The sequence below is a fragment of the Chlamydomonas reinhardtii genome, chromosome 15 (assembly GCF_000002595.2).
Source record: "Chlamydomonas reinhardtii strain CC-503 cw92 mt+ chromosome 15, whole genome shotgun sequence".
In the NCBI taxonomy this organism is placed as follows: Eukaryota; Viridiplantae; Chlorophyta; class Chlorophyceae; order Chlamydomonadales; family Chlamydomonadaceae; genus Chlamydomonas; species Chlamydomonas reinhardtii.
The window spans coordinates 1,102,804-1,118,444 of NC_057018.1; the positions used below are offsets into that span (position 1 = coordinate 1,102,804).

Consider the following 15,641-nt stretch of genomic DNA (forward strand, 5'->3'; position numbering starts at 1 on the left):
GAGCGAATGACTCGCGCACCTCTACCTCACCTCCGCACGGGCCTATAATCAGCGTGCACGGTCCCCACACATCCTAAGCCTTCCCGCACACGTCTCACTCACGCGCCAAGCCCACGCCCCAAGCCCACGCCCTGCTTCCACAAACACCCGCACCCACGCGCCGCCCCCAGATAGAGCGGAGGATCTGGAACCAGAAGCTGCCCTGGCTCCCCTGTTAATGCTGGTGCGGCTGTGGCCGTGGCTGCTGTTGGGCTGTTGTCTGCTCGGACGAGGGCGTCCCTCGGGGCTGTCGCGAACGTCCGCAATGAGGAATGAGCGGCACTGACAGACAGGGGCACCATCGGGGCTGTCGGCCGGGAGCAAGGTCGCATGCTGGCGAGCCGAACAGCGAATTCAATCTCACGGCTGTATTCGTCAGCTCGTACATCGCTAAACAAAACAAAATACCCGTTCACCCTTGTTAATCCGTAACAGATAGAGTTGATGTCATGCACGCTTCGCTTCCCCGCGCACCGAACTGGCCCGTTGTTCCTTTAGTCCGATCATTGTGACTACTACAGTGTATAGTATCAGATAGCACTTGATTAGCGCGAGGAACTGTGGGCCCCTGCCAGAGACTATAATGTTACAGTTCGCACGCGCCAGCGCCGCAGCGAGTGGACATGGCTTAGGCAGTAGCTATACTAGTGCTCCAGCATCAGCACACACGGGGCTTACTCTGCGGCCATGCGGCATACCGCTGACCCAGCCTCGCGCCGCCGGGCGCCTCCACCCCCCGGCGACCGCCGGCGGTGTGGCCCGCGGCCTGGCGTGCAGCTCCGCAACCAGCGGCCCGGCGGCGGCAGTGCTCAGCGGCGGCGGCCCCTGCCTTGCCACCGCCGCATCTGCTGTCACAGGGGCTGGCGGCGGTCTGCGGCAGCTACTGCCGCTAGCCGCCTGGGCCCGTCAAGCCGCACCAGCGCCCGCCACTGGCGCACCTGCAGCAGCTGGGGCGCGCAGCTGTCGCCTGCAGCCGGGGCGGCGCGCGCAGCATCAGGTGCTGGCGGCTGCGGGGAGGTACGGCAGTGGCAGCAGCAGTGGCAGGGGCAGTGACAACAGCAGCAGCGGACATGGCGGCATCAGCGGCAGCCGCAGTAGCAGTGACGGTGGGGGAAGGGCAGGCAGGGGTTGGGCAGGCGGAGGCCATTGGGCTGACGGCAGGACGGGTGGTGGAGGTAGCATGAGTGCCGGTGACAGGAGTGGCGGCGGCGGAAGGGCGCGTGACCCCGCGGATGACATGACCGTGTGTCGGACTCTGGAGCAGCTGCAAGGAGTCATTGATCAGCGGCTGGCGGTGTGGTGCGAGCGGCAAGACGTGAGCACCATGTCAGCTGCCTTCAATCTGTGTGGCAAGGTGAGAGGTTAGGCTAGGCGTCCTGTCTAGCGGGCATCAACAGTAGGAGGAGCAGGGGCAGGGGTCGGGCTTGCCTGCAAGCACGTGCGGGCCTTCATGATCGCAGTGCGAGGACTGGCAACGCCAACAACACATGCACCTCCTTAGCACGTAGCACAGCGGTAGTGCTTAGGGACGCGCTGCATGATGACGATGGGGCTGATCCAAGCTTGCATCTGTCCGCCCCATCGAGTGATCGGGGCATCGTCCTTTCCCACCGGCCCCCTCCCTCCCCTGCAGCTGGAGTCAGCACACGCCGGCGGGCCCGCCGCCACAGCCGCGGCCCGTGCCGGCATCATTGCGGCCCTTGCGCCTGCTCTTCTTCCGCTCGTGCCGCGCATCCGCCAGCCGGCCAGCTGCAGCCTTCCGCTGTTGGCGCTGGCAAAGGCCGGGGCTGCCAGCGACGGGCGTGTGGAGTCACAGCTGGCGTCGGCGCTGCTGCAGCGGCTTGTGGACCCAGTGTTGCTGGAGACTGCAACTCCTCAGAACCTGGCAAACGCGCTGTATGCCCTGGGCAAGCTGCGGGAGGATCAGCAGCGGCGGGGCTCGGGCTGGGACCCCACCTCATCGCCGCATCTGATCGCACTGGCGAACGCTGTGGCCTCGCGGTGGCGTGGGGCGCTGGGGCACGGCTTTAAGCCGCAGGAGCTTTCCAACACCCTGTGGGCGTGCGCCAAGCTGGGATACCGAGACTCATACCTTCTGCTGCCGCTGGCGGAGGCGACTGCAGCCCTTGCCCGGGACATGAATGCGCAAGATGTGGCCAACAACCTGTGGGCCCTAGAGGTCCTTGGCTGCACCGGACCGGCGTTTCGGGCTGTGCTGGAGACGCTGTACGGTGCGGCGCTGCGGCGGCTCCGGACACCGACGGAAGCTGCAGTGTTCATTCCGCAGCACCTGTCCAACATCCTGCTGGCGCTGGAGGGTCTGCAGCTGGGAGGCAAGCAGTCCGAGCTGCTTGCCGCTGCAGTAGCAGCGGAGGGAGTGCGGCGGAACTTTGCCGGCTTCAACCCGCAAGCGCTCAGCAACTCGGCCTGGGCCCTGGCCAAGATGGGGTATGGGGCCGGTGCAACGCCGAAAGCCATGGAGCAGAGCCCCTGGTACGCGGCCGCGGTGGCAGCAGCTCAGCGGCCCGGGGTCATGGCCAGCGCCAAGCCGCAGTATTGGGCCAACCTGCTGTACGCGCTTGCGTTGGTGCGCCATCAGCCGCCGCCCGCGCTGCTTGACGCAGGCGCCGCGGCGGCAATGCAGCGAGGCAATGTACAGGAGTGTGCAAACACGCTCTGGGCGCTGGCGGTGCTGCAGCTGCGTCACGCCGGCTTGGAGGCGGCGGTGTGCGGCCGGCTGGGCGAGCTGCTGCGGCAAGGCCCGGAGTCGCTTACTGCACAGGAGCTTTGCAACAGCCTGTGGGCGCTAGCGGTGCTGGCAGGCGGCGGTGGCCCTGCTAGCCCGGCTGCAGCCGCGCTTGCCCCGGCGCTTGCCCGTGAGGCCGCGCGGCGCCGTCAGGGCTTTCAGACCGAGGAGTTGCGTCAGCTCTGGCAGGCGCGACAGGAGTTGGGCGGTGAGGTGGCGGAGGCTCTTGCCCGCAGCCCCGACCTGCTAGCCACGATGGAGGCGGCGGTAGCTGCCAAACGGGCGACTGAGTCAAACACCAGCAGACTGCAGGAGCAGGTGGCGGAGGCGCTTCAGCGACTGCTGCAGAAGGGTCGCCTGCCCATCGTTTTAATGCAGACAGAGGTGGTGGTGGAGGGCGTGCTGGGGCGTGTGGATATTGTGGCGGACTGGAGCGATGGGCGCAGAGTGGCCATTGAGGTGGACGGGCCGGACCACTTTCTCACCAACCGCAAGGACAACCCGTCCGCGGTAGACGGTTCCACGGCGCTGCGCAACCGGCAGCTACGGCGGACGCTAGGAGAGGGCGGCCTGGTGTGTGCGCCGTACTGGGAGTGGTACAGTCTGAGGACGCCTTCCGCTCAGGAGGCCTACCTGCTGCGGCGGCTGCAGGATCTGCTATCGGGCGCTTCGTCAGGAGGAGCAGCGGCAGGGGAAGGCATCGCTGCCGCCCCTCGCCGCCAGCAGCAGCGGACGACTCGGCCGCAGCCGGACACTGCCGGCACCACCACCAGCACCAGCACCACCGCTGTCAGCAGCCAGGAGAGGCGCATCCTCGTTGTCCGCAGGACGGCGCGAAAGCAGGACCTGCAGCACGACGCCACCTGCGACACACCGTCAGCCTCAGGTGCGGGTCCGGCGGAGGCGGTGCCGGAGGTTGCGACAAGTGGCGGCCTTCGGCCTGCCGCCGCGGGTGCCGACGTGGCACCTGCTCCTAGGCAGCAACAGCGACAGCGACAGCAGTGACAGCAGCCGACGAGGCCGGAGCCGGAAGCTGTGGCCGCTGCTGTGGGCAGACGCCGCAGGCCTGCTGCAAACGAGCCGCGGCCACAGCAGCAGCAGACACGGCCGCCGCCGCAGAACTAACACAAGGAAGCGAGCGGCCTCTGCAAACGCACACGCGGCTGCGGCTGCTGCTGCTGCTGCTTAGCACGCCCCCATGGGTGGATGTGTAAGGGCAGCTGGCGTGGCGTCCCACCCGTGTGGGTTCAGGCTAGGGTGATGGGGGATGGGGGTTACATTCATGATTAGTTAAGGAAGTGGTAGACGGTAGACCATCTTGCGGAACATGAAGCGTTACCGACGATGTCGACCAGCTACTGGCTCCAGCTCGAGCTCCAGCTCCAGCTCCAGCGCGTGGGGGATGGGTTTGGTCACTTTTATGGCCCCAGCCCAGGGCGCTGTGGAAGCGGCTGCGGCAGTGGCACCTTTTGTCTGCCTGCCTGCCTGCCTGAATGGGGCAGTGCCCGGGCGGCCGGGCGCCTGGGCAGGGCGCGCACGCACGAACAGCATCATCATCATCATCATCATTATTGTGGGGGTAACAATGGGCTGGAGGCATCTGTAGCATGAGATCCGTCGGCATCAAGTACCTTTCCAACCATCCTGCCCTGACCGCGCACCTACCCGCACCCGCACGCCCATACACGTGGCCCCCCAACGCGCAGTAGGCGGAGTTTGTTTCGTGCCCGGTGCTGCTGCTGCCATGAACACACACGTGGAGGCGGGCGCGTGGAGGAGCGACCGGGCAGAGCGTGGCGGACGAGGAGGGCAGAGGAGCAGCAGGCGTTGAAATTGAGTCGGCGTGATGACTTGCTTCGGAATGAGTTGGTGAACCGGGCGTGTGCGCGCATAGCAAGTTGAAGGGAGAACGAGGTTGGGTCATTGCGGAGACTGTAGCAGAGCCTGTGCTGTGATAGAGGTTGTGAGAGGGGCTGTGGCGTGTGGGTCTTTGGCGGGTGTCGACACGTCGGCAGACACACAGACGACGCTCTGGTCTCTGGGGCGCGTGCGGAGGCCTTGGGCTTGCCATAATTGTGAGCAGGTGTGTGAGGTAAGGTGTAAAGGTGGTTTGTGCGTAGGATGGCAATGAGGTGACGTATGCGGGGGGGGACTGTGGAGGCGAGCGGCGGCCTCGATGCCTGCTTGCACACAGGAGCGGTCGTTTGGCTGGGTCACCTACCGTGGTGTAACAAGAGGATTGTCACCTAGATTGACAAGGGAGCGAATGACTCGCGCACCTCTACCTCACCTCCGCACGGGCCTATAATCAGCCTGCACATTCCCCACACACCCTTAGCCTTCCCGCACACGTCTCACTCACGCGCCAAGCCCACGCCCCAAGCCCACGCCCTGCTTCCACAAACACCCGCACCCACGCGCCGCCCCCAGATAGAGCGGAGGACCTGAAACCAGAAGCTGCCCTGGCTCCCCTGTTAATGCTGGTGCGGCTGTGGCCGTGGCTGCTGTTGGGCTGTGCCTGCTCGGACGATGGCGTCCCTCGGGGCTGTCGGCCGGGAGCAAGGTCGCATGCTGGCGAGCCAAACAGCGAATTCAATCGCACGGCTGTATTCGTCAGCTCGTACATCGCTCAACAAAACAAAATACCCGTTCATCCCTGTTTATCCTTAACATATAGAGATGATATGCACGCTTCATTTCCCCGCGCACCGAACTGGCCCGTTTGTTCCTTTAGTCCGATCATTGTGTCTACTACAGTGTATAGTATCAGATAGCACTTGAATAGCGCGAGGAACTGTGGGCCCCTGTCAGAGACTAGAATGTTACAGTTCGCACGCGCCAGCGCCGCAGCGAGTGGACATGGCTTAGGCAGTAGCTATACTAGTGCTCCAGTATCAGCACACACGGGGCTAACTCTGCGGCCATGCGGCATACCGCTGACCCAGCCTCGCGCCGCTCGGACCGCCGGGCGCCTCCAACCCTTGGCGACCGCTGGCGGTGTGGCCCGCGGCCTGGCGTGCAGCTCCGCAACCAGCGGCCCGGTGGCGGCAGTGCTCAGCGGCGGCGGCCCCTGCCTTGCCACCGCCGCACCTGCTGTCACAGGGGCTGGCGGCGGTCTGCTGCAGCTACTGCCGCTAGCCGCCTGGGCCCGTCAAGCCGCACCAGCGCCCGCCACTGCCGCACCTGCAGCAGCCGGGGCGCGCAGCTGTCTCCTGCAGCCGGGGCGGCGCGCGCAGCATCAGGTGCTGGCGGCTGCGGGGAGGTACGGCAGTGGCGGCGCCATTGACAGGAGCAGTGGCATGAGCAGCAGCAGCAGCAGCAGCGGACGTGACGACATCAGCGGCAGCCGCAGTAGCAGTGACGGTGGGGGAAGGGCAGGCAGGGGCAGGGCAGGCGGAGGCCGCTGGAACGGCGGCCGGCGTGGCAGTGGCAGGAGTAGCGGTGGCGGCGGCGGCAGGGCGCGTGACTCCGCGGATGACATGACCATGTGTCGGACTCTGGAGGAGCTGCAAGCAGTCATTGATCAGCGGCTGGCGGTGTGGTGCGAGCGGCAAGACGTGAGCACCATGTCAGCTGCCTTCAACCTGTGTGGCAAGGTGAGAGGTTAGGCTAGGCGTCCTGTCTAGCGGGCATCAACAGTAGGAGGAGCAGGGGCAGGGGTCGGGCTTGCCTGCAAGCACGTGCGGGCCTTCATGATCGCATTGCGAGGACTGACAACGCCAACAACACACGCACCTCCTTAGCACGTAGCGCAGCTCACGCGGTAGAGCTTAAGGACGCGTTGCATGATGATGGTGGGGCTGCTTTAAGCTTGCATCTGTCCGCCCCATCGAGTGATCGGGGCATCGTCCTTTCCCACCGGCCCCCTCCCTCCCCTGCAGCTGGAGTCGTCACACGCCGGCGGGCCCGCCACCACAGCCGCGGCCCGTGCCGGCATCATGGCGGCCCTTGCGCCTGCTCTCCTTCCGCTCGTGCCGCGCATCCGCCAGCCGGCCAGCTGCAGCATTCCGCTGTGGGCGCTGGCAAAGGCCGGGGCTGCTAGCGACGGGCGTGTGGAGTCACAGCTGGCGCCGGCGCTGCTGCAGCGGCTGGTGGACCCAGTGTTGCTGGACAGTGCCACTCCTCAGAACCTGGCAAACGCGCTGTATGCCCTGGGCAAGCTGCGGGAGGACCAGCAGCAGCGGGGCTCGGACTGGGACCCCACCTCATCGCCGCATCTGATCGCACTGGCGGGCGCAGTGGCCTCGCGGCTGCGTGCGGCGGAGGTGCGCGGCTTCACCGCCCAGGGTGTTTCCAACAGTCTGTGGGCGTGTGCCAAGCTGGGGTACGGGGACTCAGACCTTCTGCGGCCGTTGGCGGAGGCGACTGCAGCCCTTGCCCCGGACATGAATGCGCAAGGTCTGGTCAACAGCCTGTGGGCTCTAGAGGTCCTTGGCTGCAGCGGACGGGAGTTTCGGGCAGTGCTAGAGGCGCTGTGTGGTGCGGCTTTGCGGCAGCTCCAGACACCGAAGGAAACTGCAGCGTTCAAGCCGCAGGGCCTGTCCAACATCCTGCTGGCGCTGGAGGGGCTGCAGCTGGGAGGCACGCAGTCTGAGCGGCTGGCGGCTGCTGTGGCTGCCGAGTGCGATCGTCGGCTCCGAGCACGAAAGGAAGCTGAAGTATTCAAGCCGCAGGAGCTGTCCAACATCCTGCTGGCGCTGGAGGGGCTGCAGCTGGGAGGCAAGCAGTCTGAGCGGCTGGCGGCGGCAGTAGCAGCAGAGGGTGTGCGGCGTGGCTTTGCCGGCTTTGAACCGCAGCACCTCAGCAACACGGCGTGGGCCCTGGCCAAGATGGGGTATGGGGCTGGCGCAACGCCACAAGCCATCGAGCAGCGCCCCTGGTACGCGGCCACGGTGGCAGCAGCTCAGCGGCCCGGGGTCATGGCCGGCGCCAAGCCGCAGGATTGGGCCAACCTGCTGTACGCGCTTGCGTTGGTGCGCCACCAGCCGCCGCCCGCGCTGCTTGACGCAGGCGCCGCGGCGGCGATGCAGCGAGGCAATGCACAACACTGTGCAAACACGCTCTGGGCGCAGGCGGTGCTGCAGCTGCGTCACGCCGGCTTGGAGGCGGCGGTGTGCGGCCGGCTGGGCGAGCTGCTGCGGCTAGACCCGGAGTCGCTTGTTGCACAGGCGCTTTGCAACAGCCTGTGGGCGCTGGCGGTGCTAGCAGGCGGCGGTGGCCCTGCTAGCCCGGCTGCATCTGCTCTGGCCCCGGCGCTTGCCCGTGAGGCCGTGCGGCGGCGTGAGGGATTTCAGACCGAGGGGCTACTTCAGCTCTGGCAGGCGCAACAGGAGTTGGGCTGCGAGGTGGCGGAGGCTCTTGCCCGCAGCCCCGACCTGCTAGCCGCGATGGAGGTGGCGGTAGTTGCCGAACGGGCGACGGGGTCGACCACCAGCAGACTGCAGAAGCAGGTGGCAGAGGCGCTTCAACGACTGCTGCAGAAGGGTCGCCTGCCCATCGTTTCGGTGCAGACAGAGGTGGTGGTGGAGGGCGTGCTGGGGCGTGTGGATATTGTGGCGGACTGGAGTGACGGCCGGAGAGTGGCCATTGAGGTGGACGGGCCGGCTCACTTCCCCACCAACCGCAAGGACGACCCGTCCGCGGTAATCGGGTCCACGGCCCTGCGCAACCGGCAGCTGCGGCGGGCGTTTGGGGAGGGCGGCCTGGTGTGTGTGCCGTACTGGGAGTGGTACGGTCTGAGGACGCCTACCGCTCAGGAGGCCTACCTGCTGCAGCGGCTGCAGGATCTGCTATCAGGCGCTTCGTCAGGAGCAGCAGCAGGAGGGGAAGGCATTGCTGCCGCCCCTCACTGCAAGCAGCAGCGGACGACTCGGCCGCAGCCGGACACTGCCGGCAGCAGCACCACCACCGCCAGCACCACCACCATCACCAGCACCACCGCTGCCAGCAGCGAGAAGAGGCGCATCCTCGTTGTCCGCAGGAAGGCGCGAAAGCAGGACCTGCAGCACAACGCCACCTTCGACACACCGTCAGCCTCAGGTGCGGGTCCGGCGGAGGCGGTGGCGGAGGTTGCGACAAGTGGCGGCCTTCGGCCTGCCGCCGCGGGTGCCGACGTGGCACCTGCTCCTAGGCAGCAACAGCGACAGCGGCAGCACCAGCAGCCGACGAGGCCGGAGCCGGAAGCTGTGGCCGCTACTGTAAGCAGACGCCGCAGGCCTGCTGCAAACGAGCCGCGGCCACAGCAGCAGCAACGGCCGCCGCCGCAGAACACAAGGAAGCGAGCGGCTGCTTCGAACGCAGACGCGGCTGCGGCAGCTGCTTAGCAAGCCCCCTTGGGTGGATTTGCAAGGGCGGCTGGCGCAGCGTTGCACCCGTGTGGGTTCAGGCTAGGGTGATGGGGGATGGGGGATGGGTTTGGTCACTTTGATGGCCCCAGCCCAGGGCGCTGTGGAAGCGACTGCGGCTGCTGCACCTTTCTGCTGCATGCATGCCTGCATGGAGCAGTACCCGGGCGGCCGGGCGCCTGGGCAGGGCGTGCACGTACGAACAGCCGCAGCATCATTGTGGGGAAACTATGGGCAACAACGGGTTGGAGCGCGGCAACAACCAAGTACCGGTAACATGTTCACTTGGTCAAGGTTCCTCTTTTGGCACGCCTTTGTCGACAAGTAGTTCGGGTGAATGGATGAGGTGGCGTGTCTGGTAGGCAGTCCCTATCTGGTGATGATTCCCTTGGATCGGTTTCTGCCAGGTATTGCTTGGGATCCAGCTCGGCTGGTCACATTGTATCAATAACTTCTTATGTGCAAGCAGCTGCGGCGGTATGAGATCCGTCGGCATTGAGTTGAGGGCTGGCTGGCGTTCGGTGGCAATTCCATGACTGGCTGGATTGGCAAGGGGCGGCGGGCATGGTGCATTGAGGTGGCTTATGGCCTAGTTAGGACAAAGATGGGGGGAGGAGACACGTGGGTGCCAGCGTGTGTCTACCGAGTAGCACATGTTGTTAGTGCATGTGCGCATGTGGGTCGGGGCCCATGCAACGTTGTGTCTTGACACCTACTTCTTTTGTTATGTTGCGAAATGCGGCTGGTCATATACATATGGAGGTCGGGAAGGTGTGTATGTATGTGTGTTATGGAAGGCGTGAAGTGGGCAGGAGGGGCAGGCATGAGATGCGGCTGTTACCCGGCGGGTCAGGGGAGAGGCGTGACCCGGGCTCAGCGTAGCGACTACGGTAACGCAAGGGCGTCAGCAGCGAGTGGAGAAGTCGGGGGCGATGGGAAAGGGAAAGGGGAAGCCGCACGGTAGTGGCCGCAGCCTTGGAATTGCGGCATGCAAATGGGCCGGTTGCGTAATCGGCGTTGAACTTGCAAGGCGGCATGTGACAGCTGCTCGGCCGGACAGCAGCCACTGAGCACCGGCCGCTCCCACCGATCCATACCGGGTTTGGTGAAGGTCGGCAGACAACTGGGGGGGGGGGCCGTTCCCCTTTGGGCCGGAGATGGTTCCCTCCTGACCTTGGGTGCTGGGCACCCTTGCTTTGTCGGACTGTCCGTTCTTCTAATGTCACATTCACACCGGGTCACTGCCGGAAATAAAGAAAGCATGGCGCCTTGGTCATAGGCACGGTGATGCGGGTGGTCGGGGTTGGTCGCGTTAGTTGGAATGCGGCGGCGGCGGCGGCAGTAAAAGTAAGTTGACTGCAGCATAATTTGCGGTGGCAGCGCAACTGTGGAGCGTGCTTCCGCCATGCATGCCACACTACCGGACGACAACAAGTGCTATGGGCCGCAAGGCATGCAGGTGGGGGCGGCCCATAGCAATAGGAGCTGGGATGCAAGAGGACGGGTGCAAGCAGTGTTGCAAGCAAGCTGACGTGTGCTGCTGGCATGCATGTATATCCATTTGTTCGTACGGCAGGCACGGGGTGCAGCGATGGGCGGCAGGAAAACCGGGATGCAAGGTCGCAGTGCGGCTGTGGATATGAGTATTCACTAGCAAACACTTCGCTATGAGTGGGTCGTTAACTTCCGCCATGCCACATACATCGTGTGTCGACGGCGAGTACTATGGGGCGCAACCGCGCATGGTGGGGGCGGCCCAAAGCTTGGGCTAGGGCTGGGGAAGAGAAGCGTACTAGCACGCAGCACGTGTACAGCACGTAGTGCGCGTACACCGTAGTACGTACGGTGCGACCCTGCAAAGCCGGGATGACTTGGCACGGGTGAAAGCGGGCTTACTTGTGTGGCTGGCGGCAAGGGGTAACCATCCTTGTGACTTGTGCCCTATCCTGTGATGTGCGGCAGGAATACCACAATGTACGGTATTGCCGTAGAAGTAACAAACCACGGGGTATGTGGGGCTTGTCTGTCCTGCCACAGTTTTGGCGATGTACGGTATTGCCATAGAAAGTATCAAAGCCTGTCCTGCCACAGTCCTGGCAATAAACACACACGCGGGGGGGGGGGGGTTGTAAATACCAGCCCAAACTAAACCAAAACCAACGAAAAGGGAGGGAGGGAGGAGGAACGGATTGGGGGAGAGGGAGTGGAGTGGGGGAGGAAGAGGACTGGGCGGTTGGGCAGCTTTCTAGCCCAAATTAACCCAAACGGGGTTTGGCTGTTCATGTGGATAACAGAAGGGGCGTGCCACGGGGCCACGCACACATGCGGCATCCCGTCTGTGAAGGCTACAGCACAGCGGAAGCGTGCACGAGTAATCTTCTTGCAAATACGGTAAAGGCTTCCTTCAGGTGTCCGGAGGCTTGAGCTTGCGTGCTCTTGGGATAGCACGGCCGGAGCCTTGGGCTGGTGTTTACAGCGGCCCCCCGGTTTGCGGGATGGCTTGCGGGATGGTTTGCTGGGAAGCTGGTCTACGTACGCATTAGTTCCGCAACGCATAAGCTGGGAACGCGGTCCATTCTGGGGCTGGGTACGACCGTACTGTCGAGTGCCGCTCCGTTATCAAAGCATAGGCCACGCTCTCCTCCTTGCTCTTTCGCATTGGGTACGGTTGCGTGGGGCTGGCTACATTCCCGTTGTTTCGAATTTCGTTGGGCTCGAGCACATAAGCCCCCCTGCCCCTGCTCCTCGCCCAATCCTTTCACAGCCCATGTATCGCCCATTAAGCCGGCTTCGACCCAAAGCTGGCTTCCCACGTGTGAAAGCCCCCTAACCCCACGGATTCACGCACGGTTTGCAAACCAAGTTAAGTCACGATTTCTCGCTAACGACTCACGACACGCGAACAGCCAAGCCGCGCACTCTGCTGCAATGCTGATGCCGAGCTCAAGCTCACCAGCTCGAGTGCCAGGGAAAGCGATGCCGATACACACCTGCAGCGGCATCCGCTAAAGCTGACATCTGTCGAAGCCACGCTCGTACGTCCACACACACGCTGTGCACCAAAGCGCATGTAACAGGAACCTCAATGCCGCTGCCAATCTATCGAACATACATCCGCATGCAGCTAGCTAGTATGCGTTACACAGCCGTCCCTGCCGCGGCGATTTGATGATCTGAAGCGTCGCATGCAAGCGGGCGAAATGCGAAAGGAAATAAATGACTCGTTGCCGCTCGTCCACGACACGCGCAGCACACACGGACCCTCACCGTCGTAAATGCAACATAAAGGGTTCCCTTTACCGCGCAGAAGGCATGAAGACAGATGGGAACACATATGTGGAGGAAGGGAAAACACACACACACACACACACACACACACACACACACACACACACACACACACACACACACACACACACACACACAGTCAAACACACCGTGTGTGCCATGGATCGACGATGCTTTGTGGATGCGGTGCAACGCCCTCGTGAGTCTAACGTGTGCGCGCGGCCTCGGGCCATTCCTCACAGCGCACAACAAAAGTTTCTTTTACTGCATATCATATCACTACAAGCAAAGATATACCCAGACAATATAAAGCACAAGCCGCACAACCGAATTCACAGCAATTCCCGCGTGCCCATAGGATACGCCATCAAATCGCACGCACAACAATGACACGCGCAACCGCAACCCCTGCCCCAACCGTAACCGGCAACCGCAACCCACTCAGACCCTCGTGGCAACTGTCGAGTCAACAACAACAACTACCCAAGTACTGTTGTTGATCGCCGCGGACGTGCAGGAAATAAGAATGCATTTGCAAAGGCACCGAACCGCAGGCGTACAGGCCAGCTATCCGGCACGAAGCTTGCGTGGCTTTGCCCAATCCGCCGCAATGGCGCGGCGGCAGAAGTTCCCTCCCCTCCCCTCCCCTTCCCTTCCGTCCTCTTGCCGTTGCCGCACCCAGCTTCTCCCCACCGCGCCCCCGCCCTAGCTCCGCCCTAGCCTGTGCCCCGACAACGCTCCTGCCGCGGCACGGGCGCTAGCGCACTAGCGCCGGCGCCACAGCCCCCACGGGCGCTAGAGTACTAGCGCCGGCGCCACAGCCGCCACTGCCGGCACGGGCGCTACCGCCACGGGCGCTACTGGCACCTGCGCTAGCGCACGGGTGCTACCTACCGCACAGGCGCTACCGCCACGGGTGCTACCTGCCGCCACGGGTGCTACCTACCGCACAGGCGCTACCGCCACGGCCGGCGCCGCCACGAAGGCGGTGATGGTGGTGCGGCAGAAGGGGCAGTGGCTGGGCTTGGTGATGTTGAGACACACGATTCGACGGGCGCAAGGGCCGCACAGCGAGTGGCGGCAGGGAGCCACTGCCACCAGAGGCAACGGCTCCATACACACCCCGCACTCCTCCGCCTCCTCCTCCTCCTCCTCAACGGTAGCGGCAGCGGTGCCCGTGCCGGTGCCGGCGGCGGCGGCGGTGGTCTGGGCTGCAGAAGCTGTCGCCGCCGCCGGCGCGGCGGCGGCGGCGGCGGCGCCGCTGGCCTTGCCTGCCGCAGCGGCGGTGGCGGCGGCGGTGCTTTGTGAGGGGGCTTCCTTCTTGTTCGCTGCGGCATTTCTGTCGTTACTTGCATTAGCACCACGAGCCTGCTGCTGCTGCTGTTGTTGCTGCTGTTTCGAGCCCTCCGCGTCAACACCATCGTCGCTGCCGCCGCCATCATCACTGCCGGCGGCGTCGCGGCGCCTGAAGGGCGTTACAACGGTGGCGGCGGTGGCGGCGGTGGCGACACACGACGACGCCACAGTTGCTGCCGCCTCTGACGCGCCGCCGTCGTCGCCCCCATCGCCCTCCTCCTCGCCCTCCTCCCGCTCCGCTTCCTCTTCCTCCTCTTCCTCCTCCGCAACCGGCGTCATGGCGCCCACGGGCGTAACGCTCACAACCGCGTCCTCCTCCACCTCCGCCTCCGCCGCCTCCGCTGCTGCAGCCCCCACTGCTACAGCCCCTGCTGCTGCAGCCCCCATTGCTACAGCCCCTGCTGCTGCAGCCCCTGCTGCTGCTGCTGTTGCTGCTGCTGCTACAGCCCCTGCTGCTGCTACTGCCGCGGCGGCTGACGACGGCGGCACGTCAGCACGGTCCCCACCCACCGCCGTCGAGGGTGATAGCCCGCCGGAGAGGTCAAAGAGCGGGTTGCTCCGCAACCGTGCCAAACCCGGCGGCCGCGACCCCACCGCCGACGGCGACGCCGCCGGAGAGACCCCCAACGGCGATGCCACCGCCGCCGCTGCGCCGTCTATTTCATGACACAGACCAGCGGCGGCGGCGGCGGCGGCGGCGGCGCCTGATGGCGACCCGGCTGGCCGCCGGGCGTGCAGCGCTCCCGCCGACGGCTGCCGCGCCGGCGTTCGCGGCCCCAGAAGCGCGCCCGCCGCCGCCGCCGCCGCCACGTCGCCGCCGCCGCCATCGCCGCCGCCATCCGTCATCACCGCATCAGAGGCTGCCGGCCCGCCGCCACCTCCCGCTACTGCTGCTGCTACTGCCGCGGCACGGGGGGAGTACGACGGGGGCGCCGCCGCCGCCGCCGCGAGCTCGCCGGCGGCGCCACTGGCAGACGGTCGCGCGCTGCGCCGCCCGCCGCCGCCGCCGGCTGTAGCAGTGGCAGCCGCAGCGGCAGTAGCAGCGGCGCCGCCCTGCGAGACCAGGAGGATGGAGGCTGGCTGTAGTTCGGGTGAGTCGGGCTGGCCCGGCAGTAGCGACAACACCAGGTCCCCTGCCCCGGCAGTAGCGGCAGTAGCAGTGCCGGTAGCGCCGCCGCCGCCGCCGCCGCCAGCTGTAGCAGCGGCGCCGCGGCTGCTGGCAGGGCGGGAGCCGCCGCGGCCGCCGCCGCCGCTGCCGCCGGCAGCGCCGCCGCCAGCAGAGGGCGAGGCTGGCAGTAGCATGCTGTTCCGCGAGCGCTCGCGCGACAGGGCCGGCGCCAGAGCGCGGCGCGCCGCCGAGGGACTTCGCGCCGCTGGCGCCGCCGCCGCCGCCGCCGCCGGCCGCCGCCGCCGCGACGATGATGATGCTGGTGGTGCTGCTGCTGGAGGACGCCGCCGCCGCCGCCGCCGCCGCCGCGGCGGCGGCGGCGGCGGCGCCGCCGCCGTGCTGCTGCTGCTGCGGCGGCGGCGGCGTCGTGGTGCTCCTGCTGCCGCCGCCGCCGCCGCCGCCGCCGCCGCCACCACTGCTGCCGGCGGTGGTGGCGGCGGCGCTGCCGCTGCTGCTACCACTACTGCTGCTGCTGCTGCTGCTACTACTACTACTACTGCTGCTGCTGCTGCTGCTGCTGCTGCTGCTAGTAGTAGTCGTGGTGCTGCTGCCGCCGCCGCCGCCGCCGCCCACCATCATCATGGTGGAGGAGGAGGCGGCGGCGTCGTCGGCCTCCATGGCCGCCGCCGCCGGCGGCGGCGCGGCTGACCAGCAGCCGCCGCCGCCGCCGCCGCCGCCGCCGCCGCCGCCGCCGCCGCGG

The 15,641-nt window shown here is 65.7% G+C and overlaps 3 protein-coding genes across 3 annotated transcripts in view; 2 read left to right on the forward strand and 1 right to left on the reverse strand.

Moving 5' to 3' along the window:
- The first annotated feature begins 32 nt into the window (after positions 1-32).
- On the forward strand, positions 33-5,028 carry CHLRE_15g638050v5 (uncharacterized protein). The gene is made up of 2 exons (XM_043070577.1): positions 33-1,393; positions 1,673-5,028. The coding sequence occupies exons 1-2, from the start codon at positions 623-625 to the stop codon at positions 3,788-3,790; spliced, it is 2,889 nt and encodes a 962-aa protein (XP_042916511.1). The 5' UTR covers positions 33-622; the 3' UTR covers positions 3,791-5,028.
- Positions 5,029-5,412: 384 nt separating this feature from the next.
- CHLRE_15g638000v5 (uncharacterized protein) lies at positions 5,413-11,124 on the forward strand. Its single transcript, XM_043070576.1, has 2 exons — positions 5,413-6,381; positions 6,667-11,124. The coding sequence occupies exons 1-2, from the start codon at positions 5,605-5,607 to the stop codon at positions 9,106-9,108; spliced, it is 3,219 nt and encodes a 1,072-aa protein (XP_042916512.1). The 5' UTR covers positions 5,413-5,604; the 3' UTR covers positions 9,109-11,124.
- A 692-nt stretch (positions 11,125-11,816) lies between these two features.
- CHLRE_15g639504v5 (uncharacterized protein) overlaps positions 11,817-15,641 on the reverse strand; it is a 12,426-nt gene continuing 8,601 nt past the window's right edge. Inside the window, exon 12 of the mRNA XM_043070618.1 lies at positions 11,817-15,289. Within this exon, the coding sequence (XP_042916513.1) occupies positions 13,360-15,289 (1,930 nt within the window). The 3' untranslated portion in view covers positions 11,817-13,359. The remainder of the gene's footprint in view (positions 15,290-15,641) is intronic.